The sequence below is a fragment of the Lathyrus oleraceus genome, chromosome 5 (assembly GCF_024323335.1).
Source record: "Lathyrus oleraceus cultivar Zhongwan6 chromosome 5, CAAS_Psat_ZW6_1.0, whole genome shotgun sequence".
In the NCBI taxonomy this organism is placed as follows: domain Eukaryota; kingdom Viridiplantae; phylum Streptophyta; class Magnoliopsida; order Fabales; family Fabaceae; genus Lathyrus; species Lathyrus oleraceus.
Window position 1 is genome coordinate 24,923,761 of NC_066583.1, and position 11,699 is coordinate 24,935,459.

General features: G+C 33.5%; 2 protein-coding genes across 2 annotated transcripts; one reads left to right on the forward strand and one right to left on the reverse strand.

Moving 5' to 3' along the window:
• The first annotated feature begins 3,704 nt into the window (after positions 1-3,704).
• Positions 3,705-6,250, forward strand: LOC127085884 (protein ROLLING AND ERECT LEAF 2). Its single transcript, XM_051026441.1, has 4 exons — positions 3,705-4,716; positions 4,798-4,949; positions 5,058-5,281; positions 5,380-6,250. Exons 1-4 carry the CDS (start codon positions 3,828-3,830, stop codon positions 6,140-6,142), a joined length of 2,028 nt encoding a protein of 675 aa, XP_050882398.1. The 5' UTR covers positions 3,705-3,827; the 3' UTR covers positions 6,143-6,250.
• A 3,008-nt stretch (positions 6,251-9,258) lies between these two features.
• LOC127078519 (uncharacterized) lies at positions 9,259-10,965 on the reverse strand. The gene is made up of 2 exons (XM_051018967.1): positions 10,494-10,965; positions 9,259-10,355 (listed from the first exon to the last, which is right to left on the reverse strand). Exons 1-2 carry the CDS (start codon positions 10,963-10,965, stop codon positions 9,259-9,261), a joined length of 1,569 nt encoding a protein of 522 aa, XP_050874924.1.
• Between the last annotated feature and the right edge of the window lie 734 nt (positions 10,966-11,699).

An 11,699-nucleotide genomic window follows, 5' to 3' on the forward strand; every position in this document is an offset into this window, starting at 1 on the left:
AGGTGAGAATTACAAGTCATTCCCATTTTGGGAAACTCTTTGTCTGACTTCAATTCCTTCAACCTTGATCTTTGAAATGCCAAATGAAGCTTATATGGACATGAATGAGACCTTTCCAACCATCTCGCACCTCCCAAATCCTGATTAAATGCACAGTTGACCACAGTTGACCACAGTTGACCTTTTTAGGGTTTTGGATGACTGGGCCATGTTCTGATGAATTCCAAGCCTCTTTCAATTGAGACCTTGATTCCAAATGATATCACAAGTTATATGAACTCTTTATGAATGCTCATGGTGTCCAAATTCTTCAAGAATGGCCAACCTCTATTGCTCAAGGCCTGATTTGACTATTTGACTGATTGACTGATGATTGCTTCAGCTGCAAGCAACAAGGTTAGATGACAATATTTTTGTACTTTTGGTTAGTAAACATATGAAAATCAATGATATACAAATGCAATACATGCTTGGTGATCAAGAATCATACTCACAAGGTAACCCACCCACTAGGAGGGCAGCAAGGGTATGCAATGATCCTTGAGGCCATGATATGATATGATATGGGCCATGAGGGATCTTAGGGCCAAAATTGGGGTCTTACAACTTGGAACTTATCGAATTCTTCCCCTTTTTAAATGCTCAATTTCTTGCATATTTAGAGCATTTGATTCGATCAAAACCTATAGAGAACAAAATTATGTAATTAGGTTTTTGAAAGGGTTGAATGAGCATTTATAACATTTTAAATCTCAAATCATGATGATGAAATTACTTTCTGATATTGATAAATACTTTTCGTTAGTAATTCAACAAGAGCGTGAAATGCATAATGTCTCTGTTAGTGATCCTTTTGAAATTGTTGATGCATTGCAAGTTAACTCTTACTAAGGTAATTCTAATGGTGCTTACAATGGTAGATGTTGTCCTTTTAAAAGATCGAAGGAGAAAGTTATGCACCTAAAGTTGATAACCATGTGTGTACACATTATGGAAGAACAAACCATACAATTTATACTTGTTATATAAAAGACAAATTCCCTTTTTATTACAAACCTAACGAAAAGAATCAGTCGTATTCATAGGGTATTTCTGGTATGTATTTTGTTACAAAATTCTTGTATATTTTATTGTCTCATTGCTAGTTAAGTTTCATATTCATATTAGATTATTTAGACATCAATATTATTTTTCATACTCATCTTTAATTTAATTCATGCTCATTAGTTCTTTGATTTCCAATCGGGGTAGGATGATGTGAGATCATTTTTATAATTTATTATTAAACATAATAAAGATTACACATAAATGAAAGATAAATGATCCACAAATTGTACCACTATCCCATTTTAAAATTGCACCACTATCCCATTTTGGATGGTAAAATCAAACCTCGTAAAACTATGTCCATCACCATAGTAGACACATCATTGATATGCATGAGCTTTTGGAATCTCAATAAAAGTTTCATTATCTCTAGTTCTATAAAATAAAAAGCGTTAAATGAAAACGGTATGAAAGTATGATGATTCTCAGAACACGTTTTCTCATGTTTGACCATTTTATTTAAAGCGACTTTGGTGCTGCTTATCCCTTAGTAAAACCTCTAGTCCTTAGTCCCACGAGTGGGGACACCCTAATCAAGTCCACGCATATATATTTCCTTATTACTCACCCGTACACCAAAATATCTGCTAGACTAAGTGTCAATCCTTTCTCCTATGAGTCAGTCAAAATACTCACAAGCACCTCTTTCTTCACAAATATCTCTGCTCATTTAAATATATCAAGCAAACATCCTACACAAATTAACTAAACTGTGTTTCATTAAATGTATTGAAGCACATCTTACGACAAACAAATAGTGCAAATATCATCAATAAGAATAAGGAAATCATAAAAGTGATATCTAAAGATAATACTATATTTTACCGATAACATGTGTTGAATTAGTCCATTAATAAAAATAATTCTGAGAAAATCCTAAACAACCAAAAATTTGATTTATATTTTGTGGTTATGTTAAACTTTACTTTTATGTTTTGAACATTTTTTTTTAAGAATCATACTCACCAAAACATGATAGACTATAGAAGGACCGATGTAATTGCTAGTATAAATTTTAGAGTGAAAATCTGAAATCATATTAAGATTATCCAAACCTCTTTCAAAATTATTTTGATGTTACTTGATTTTTAAAAAAGATGGTGTGTTGCTTGAGTATTTGTTCTTTAGTGGTCTTTTTTTTTTCTGGGATGCATCAAAGCTATAAAGTCACATGCTATTGTCATGTTTTTATAGGGAAGGAGTGTTGGGTAGTCTAGGCTCTCAACTTTGAAAGCATTGATCTGCGTCTATATGGTTATTCTAGGATAAATAGCAATATAGCAATAACATTTTCTACTTTATCCTTGGTCCAGCTTCTACCTTATAAAAAAAACAGCCACTATAGAAAAGAGTAAAGGCATACATAAACATATATCAGACAATAATGTGAGTTGGAATTCCACCCAAAAACCTTCTTTTGATGTAAAAGACATATTAAACTTTTCATGTAGAGTAAAAGACGTGCATTTGAAACTTTTTCTAATCTATAAGGCACTTTTTCCATTTCATCATATTGCCTCCGTACCTACCCTTAAAAATTCTTTATGCGTAATTATAAGTCACTTTGAACTTAATAATAATTGAAATGATAAAATTTGGATTCATTCATTCAACTTCATTAATCCTCATGACGATCAAAAAGCTAGGATATCATTTGCTTTACACCTTTGGAGGGCAATCATTAGTATTAATGGTTAAGTTGACAACTGCACAAATTAAACGGTACTACTACTACTACTTACAACGACAACAATCGGTTGTTACCACCAAAGTTTTCCTAGGGTTAATGTTTAAACATCACAATAATAGTGTCGCGTCAAAAGATTTAAGTTGTAACCCGTGGAAACAAGTTATACAAACAGATTATTCTCTCAGATCCGATTAAACATCCTTATAAATTTCTATACATATTTAATGTATGAAAACTAAATTCTAATATTTTCTAAAATTTTATCAATTTTGTAAATATTATCTTGTAAAATCAAGCCATGTATCCAACGTGTTTCACCACTGACTGATGTTTTTAGTCACATGAATGTAAGTATCACTTCAATCTTGGTAGCAAATGCATGTATTCCACTGAGTTTACATACTTATAAATTATAACCGTAATTAAATACTAGTTAAATACATATATCTTCTATTTTATTCGTAAAAAGTAAATAAATTAAAAAATGCAATACTTGATGAAATAACTTTTGTCAATAAATTTTAGAAAAAAATGAATCATTTGTATAAATATGACATAACAAAATTATATATTTTTATTAGATGAGAGTTTAAAATTTTTTTACACTACAAGAACATCACCATTAAAATTTAAATTTGAAAAAATAAAATATAGACCGTTATACGACACTAATCGTCACTTTATTACATAATCATGGTTACAGTTGCACTCCTAACCCATAATTAAATGACAAAATAACATATTTCTATTGAACGATTATATAAAACTTTTTTACAATATAAAAATATCATCATTAAACCTTAAATTTGAAAACAAAAAATAGACCGTTATATGATATTAACCGTCATTTTATTACATAATCACAGTTACATTGCACTAGTAACCCATAATTAAATAGACCAATAAACACATTGCATATTTCAACCCTTCCCGATACAATTTCCTCTTTTCAAATTCTCTCTTTAATTTAGACACTTACAACTTCAAACAAACAGTTATTTTTCTTCCATTTTCTCATCCAAACATAACAATGGGCTGTAATTTTTCAAAACTTGATAGACTTCCAGCAGTGTCCTTGTGCCGCGACCGCTCTACATTCATAGATGAATCGCTCCATCAAAGCTATGCTCTTGCAGATGCACACGTGGCACACATGGAATCCCTCCGAGCACTCGGCCCATCACTCGTCAGTTTCTTCCAACAATCCGGAAATTACGGAGAAATCAATGCTTGCATCTCAAAAACATCATCTCCATTGAGTTCACTTTTTTCTTCTGATTCAGACGATGCACAAGTCCTTCTGCATTCTGAATCAGAAATAGATGAAGCACGAAGAGAATCACAGTTATGCACTCACAATTTTAGACATTCTTATCATCACCATGACACTTCACAATTCATAGTTTCTGATAACTACGTAAAACCTATTTATGATTCCTATTCTCCACAACCTCCGTCTAATACCAGCACGACCTTTTCTAGTTTCAAGCCACCATCACCGCCTCCTCCTAGTAACTCTGCTTGGGATTTCTTAAACTTTTTTGAACCTTATGAGAAGTATCAAGTACCTTACTACCACGGTGGTGACGGTGACGGTTACGATGACGCTAACTCAATGGTTGAGAAAGAAAAGGGAAATGTTAAAACTCAAAAAAGTGAGTGTTTTAAATCTAAAGGTGGAGGAGATAAAGTGATTATTAAGCCAGAAAATAGAGTAGCGAAACCTAAGGAAACCAATTTGAAAGAGAAGAAAGATTCAGTGGAGTTAGAAGAATGTAACGACTTTCAAAAAGACATTTCTGAAGCGGTGAAAGAGATTCATATTCTATTTGAGAGAGCATCAGATTCGGGGAACACGTTTTTGGAGATGCTAGACGTTGGAAAACTCCGTTACCATTCAAAAACTGAACACAGTACAGGTAATAGTGTTAATTTTTTATATTCTCTTTATGATTAATTGCTAAAAATAATGAATAAAATGAGATAGTAATTGGGAACAGTTTCGTGGAAGATTATGCATGTGTTTAGTCAGCCAAATCCAGTGGTGAATAAATGCATGGAGTATGAGGACAAGAGCCTTAGCGATGCGAATCTATGCTCCACTTTGAGTAAGCTGTGTCTTTGGGAGAAGAAGCTGTATCATGAAGTGAAGGTACAAATGTTACTCTTTCTTTTTATTTTCAGCCAAGTTTTGGGAGTACCTTGTAAGTGTCAAATGAATGTAGACCTGTAATGTGCCTTCTTCTTTTTGTTTTTTCAGGCTGAGGAAAAAATGCGCACACTTCATGAGAAGAAGTGTAAGCAGTTGAAATGTATGACTAACAAGAATGCAGATGCTCAAAAAATTGGTTCTGTTGAAGCCTTCATCGATATTTTAGTTATGAAAATGAAAATTTCTTTCCAAACAGTTGACAAGATATCTATTACGATTAGTAAATTGACAGAAGAAGAGCTATGGCCGCAAATCAACAAGTTTATTCTCATGTAAGTAATATCTTGGTTTCCATCTTATAAATTGTTTCAACCTCTATATTTTCTTACTTAAATTCTAATAGATTGTTATATTCTTTTGGAGATGAAAGGTTTCTCAGAATGTGGAAAGATATGCAAGAATGTTACAAACTTCAGTATCAGAAAATTGTTGAAACCAAAGCTTTAGATGTCTCCACATTCAACGTAAAACCTTGCAATGCTAATATTGAAGCAGCACTGAATCTCAAATCTGAGTTACAGAAATGGATTTTAAGCTTCTTAGATTGGATTCAAGCTCAGAAATCTCTTGTGAGAGCTCTGAATGATTGGTTAGTAAGATGTTTAATGTATGAACCTGAAGAAATACTTGATGGTTCAACTCCTTTTGATGCACCACATGTGTTTGTGATATGTAACAAGTGGTCGAAGGCAATGGATAATATCTCGGAAAAGAATGTTATTGAAGCTGTAAATGGAATCATACTCAGAGTCAATGAACCCTTGGAAAAATACATTTTGGAGCATCAGAAGAATTCAACATTGGACAAGGAATTAGAGAGAAAGGTGAATATTGTGGAGAGACAACAGCACAAGATGCAGAGAAAAGTGAAAATTGTGGAGAAGCAAGAGCAAAAGAAAAAGATGGTTACAATTGGAAAAGCACTTAAAGAAGAGGCCAATGCTATTTTGCAAGGAGATGCTGTGAATAATAATGCTGATATAGTTGATTCTACCGGTTTACAATCAGGTTTGAAGCAGATCTTTGTTGCCATGGAGAAGTTCAGTGCATTAAATGTTAGCTTATATGAAGAACTTTGCAGACAAATTAAGCAAGATGATCATGTTTTAGAAGAATCCAACATAAATCACTAGTTTTGCAGATATCTCAATATTATTAATTTTTTTTGGAAATAAAGTACTATAATGTAAAGTCATTTAAGTCAATTTTATATTGTTATGGTTATGATAAGTTGAAGAAAACAGTTTCTGATGAGCTCCATTACCTATATATCCTGCATCATTAACCTACAATAGATTGTCATTAGAGAGGTGAACACTCAATCTTATAGTCTGAATTCTAAGTATTGGTGTAAACAATTCATAGTATTCTAAACCAACCATTTGTCATAAACAATTCATTTGACAGTAATTTGATGTTTCTAAATTATCATTATGATCTATTGCATTATCTGAAAAGTTCACGGACATGAAGACTTGCTAGTAGTTGTCTCTAAAGTCTTGTTACTCTCTCGTGAGTTTCTTGACTACCGGTCTAATTACTTTGCACTTCATCTAGAATTGAACAATCAATTTGACTATTGATGTGGCTCTTCCGCTTTCAAGCCTAAGTTTCTTTTTTTCAGCTGCTACAACATCTCTTACAATCACCGATTTTCTCTCGATGGATCATACAACATAAATGCATCGATAGAGTTGTTTTTTTTATCTTGCAACTTTGTTCTTCTCTAATCAAATATGTGATTGAAACAAAAGACAACAAACAACTTCAAATGATTCAGATATGGTTTTCTCCCTGGTTATTACACTTATGGAACCATTTTTTATCATTTATTTTGTAGGTTTTTATGTGGAATTTCTTAATGCATCCTATGTATTACTAGAACACCACATGAAAATATAAAAATATCTTCAGATTCGAAGATGCATCTCCAGACACACCTTGAATCAATAGAGTTCTGACTTAATGTGAAAACCTACGGAGATAAATACTCTGACGCTATTTGTTCTAAAACGCGTCAGAATCCCTTCTCCTTTCCCACTTCTAGAAAACAACTCTAAACTCTTCTCAAACTCTCTCAACTCACATTCTCTCAAAATCTATCCATCAAGTTCAAAGTTTCTCCCATCAACATCAAGTAAATCAAAGAGCTCATTCAACATTGAAATAAACTCAGAATTTATAAGTTTTTTTTTTATTTTTGTAAACTTTTGAGTTTTTGTATATATATTTGTAAAAACTGATGATTATGTATTAAAATACATAGTTTATGCATGTTTGATAGTTGATACATTATGAAAAATGTGTTTGCTAGGTAAAAATAATGATCAATGCATTATTTTTGGGGGTTTGGTGGTCTGCATAATCGTCATTAACGAAGATGAAAATTGTAGGAAATTCGAAAGATGCGTCTCCGTAATTTTTAAACGTTTGGATTCCCAAGAACTAGAGATGCATCTCTGTATTTTATTTATCTGTTTTTTTTCTTGCTTTTCTTACTTGTAAGGTTGTTTGTAGAAATTGTGTGACATTTGTCTGGTTTACCTACATGCACTATGGCTGATAGAGACGAAAAACTGAGGCACAAGAGGATTGCACAACATGCATATGTCTGGAGGGAAAAAAGCCAGGATTCAGAGGCTCTTGTTCCCTCTAGCCCGGTTCATGCGGAGACAACGACTTCTAGAGCTCATATATCTCCATCTTCTCTTTATCTTAGGAGACGAGTGTCAACTAGTGACACATTACTTCCTTCATCTTCCCGTGGGCCACATGTTTCACCTATTCAGGCGCCAGTGGTACCCGAGTCACTAGAGGCACCAGTGTCACCCCAGGAACCGGAGAGACCTCACGCTGATGAGCTAGTGCCACCTCAGGCTTATGAGCCAGTGCCCCCTCAGGTATTTGGAGGAGGCTTTTTAGAGTTGTCACTAGTGTCACTTTACCCAGACCATATTGCCAGACATATCTGGAATGAAGAGGTAAAATTAGTTGGATTCATTCTTTTTAAATTATGTTTGTTATTATATTACAAGTTTTTACTCGTAGATGAGTACCGTAAGAAAATATCTTCATTAGATTTTGCATCAAATTTGTCAAGGTTATCTTTCTGTTATTCAAAATAAATTATTTGCAACCGAAAACTCGAAAATATGAAATATTAGGTTTTCTACCCTTAATTATCTCATAGTGTGTCTTCTCTAGGATAGATCTTACGATTACCCTATTTAAGACATGACATGCGGTGTTAATCTCATTTGTCCAAAAATACTTAGATAGGCTCATCTCATTTATCATAGTTCGGAAAAGCTCTTCCAACACATGGTTTTTTGCGTACTATAACGCTGTTTTGTTGTGGAGTTCTAGGACATGAGAAATTGTGAGTGATACCATTTTCGGTTCAAATGTTTTGAAAATGATGGTTCACGAATTCCCCATCCGGATCACTACGGAGAGTGATGATTTTAAAACCAAAAAGATTTTGAACAGCCTTAGCAAAGTCAATAAAACCTTTAAAAGTATATCATAATGGGCTAAAAAAGTATTCACGTAAGTCTAGAGTAGTCGTCAACAATCACAAATCTGTAATAGTTCCCACCTAGACTTCTTGTCTGCGAATGGCCAAACAAGTCTAAATGGAAAAGCTCAATAGATTTTGATGTCAAATAACCTTCTTTAGTTTAAACGACAGTCTTGTTTGTTTTTCCATTTGACAAGCATCACATAATTTGTCTTTTAAAAACTTCATTTTTGGAAGACCAACTACTAGATTTTTGGATGTTATCTTATTTAGCAAGTCAAAATGCACATGGCTTATGCGTCTATGCCATAACCAAAAATACTCATTTTTAGCTACTAAATACTTAATCTCATGCATTGAGACATCATCTAGATGAAACATATAAATGTTTTGAATCCTAGGACTCTTAAACATAAGGTTGTTGCTAGTTTTATGTTCAATTATACAACTAAGATTATCGAATGAAACCGAATACCCTTTGTCACATAGTTGACTAATACTTAGCAAGTTGTGTTTAAGCCCTTTTACTACCAACACACTTTCAATGGTAATTGTGGATGGATTGTTCACAACACCTTCACCAAGAATTTCACCTTTATTATTGTCTCCATAGGTGACGTGACCATTTTCCTTCTCACCGAACTTGATGAACATCCACTATCTAGAAACCACAATCTTTTTGCGGAGGTAAGATGTTCCTACGACAAATCAAGGAGGTGATTTAGGTCCCTAACTAGTGGGTTCTTCAGGGTTATTTGAGTTACATTTCGGTATCGATGTTATTTTACCATTGGGAACTTCAATCTTCCTAACATGACAAAAAGGCCTAATGTGACTCTTATCTCCACAATAATGACAAATAGCTTTAGATGAAACACTCCTTCTATTTCTCCTAGTGAGATGGGGATTTTTCTTAAAAACCTTCCTTCTTTCACTTGAAAAACTATAACAAGTATTAGAAAATGTGGTAGCATGTGTCAAATATCCTCTAAGAGTTTCAATTTTAGTTTTTAAAATTGGACAATTAACACATTCCACAACCTCTATCTTTTCAGCTAAAGTATCCAAAACAATACAACGATCTTCCATATGAGAAGTATGAACTTCCTTTAAACATTTTAAAGCACGATTAAGATTATTTATATCATGTTCAAGTGTATCAATAATTTCTTTTTGGAGAGCAATGTTCTTAAACGCTTTAATAGAATCAGCACACATGGCATTAAATGCACTAGACAATTCACCATAAGTATACTCATTTTCAGATTCAGAATTATATACCTTTGAAGTTCCATTTTTCTTTCGTGCCATCAAGAAAAATTTGGCACACTCATCATCTGAACTCGAGCAGGAGTCTGAGGAGAAACTCTCTACCTCTTTTTCCCACGCGATGTAGGCTCTACGACTTTTGGAAGATTTTCCTTTCGTCTTGTAGGAAGCCTTGTCTTTTCTTTTATGATGTTTGGTGGGATTTGTACATGTAGTTCTATAGTGTACCAATTTACCGCATTCATAGCATGTGATCTCATCATCCTGTTTCTTGTGATCCTTCTTTGGTGGATGAGTATTTCTGAAATTAACTAGACATTTATCAGTATGCTTGAGCTTGTTTCTCTTAAGAGATCTATTGCAGCGTCTGACGAATAAATCCATTTCTTCCTTTTTGGAAGCTTCTTCGTCAGAATCGTCACTTTCTTCCTTTGACTTATTCACTTTGGAAGATGAAGCTTTCAAAGAAAGATCTCGCTTCTCTTCTTTCCCTTTCTCATTCTTCTTCGAATTTACTTTGCTATTAGCGAGTAGTTTCAACTCATTCTCATGCTCGACTAACTTTCCAAATAGTTTTGTAATATCCAAAGTACTAAGATCATTTGTTTATTTTATTGCGATGACTTTTGGTTGTCACTCCCTGCACATGGATCCCAATATTTTGTTAGTACAATCTTTATTGGAAAATATTTTACCTAAGTCTCGCAGTTTGTTGATCAAATAAAGGAATCTTGTTTGCATGGAATCCACGAATTCTCCGGGTTTCGTACGAAATAGTTTAAACTCCTCTGTAAACATATTAATTTTAGAATCCTTTACACCCTTTGTTCCCTCATAGAGAGTTTGGAGAGCATCCCATATACCTTTAGTACTTGTATGATGTGAAATCGAATAGAACGCTTTAGCACTTATTGCTAAAATAATTATATTCTTCGCTTTCAAATCATATGAAGCCTTTTTGGTTTCATCATCAGTCCAGTCTTTAGGTTGTTTAACAACGCTATTATCGCCCTTGGGAATATATAGCCCCTCGGTGACGGCACACCGTAGATTTTTGTCAACCGATAACAAGTGTACATACATGATCAATTTCCAATATATATCATTTTCTCCTTTGAAAACGGGTGCTCTATTATACGCTCCCTTAGGATCGTTATCTTCTGACATGTTCACAAACTTTTGGATGTACATTTGACACAATCAAAAGACCAACTCTTGATGCCAATTGTTGGATGTGAATATGAAATTTAAAAAATTGTCTAGAGGGGGGTGAATATACCCAAATTTAAAAATGCAACTTCCGTTTTCCAAAATCAGAGTGTTTGCAAAAATGAGTTGCGAGCGGAAGGTTGGAAGTGAAAATGAAAATTATACAATCGATTATGATCAAGCAAACACACTGTTCGTTTAATAACTATTCAAGATTACAAACAACTAAAAGTTTGGTATGAGTTGCTTCAAGTTGTTTAGTCGCAATAAGTGTACACAATTGATTCTATATGGATTACTAAATTCAATTAGTTTTCAGATTTATCAATCACAATACTAGTTTGACTAGTTGTCCAATTTCAACAAAACCTAAGCTTTACATAATTAATCGTTATCAAGAACAAAACAATATAATACGACGAAATTGAAAAACCTAGCATGCAATCACTACGAATATAAATGCAAGAGTAGAGTTAGAGAGATGACATCGAGATTTATAATACTTCGGTGTTCGTTCTCTCTTGGCCTACGTGCACTCTTCAATGGTTTCCCATTGGAACCTGCATAGTTCCTTGTTATTTGAAAAATATTTCCAAAAATTCATACAATCACCAATACACAATTTATAGCTGAGAAAATAAATCTTCTAATTTGGATCTTGACCTGTATCTAGCAAACTTACCAAACTCTTC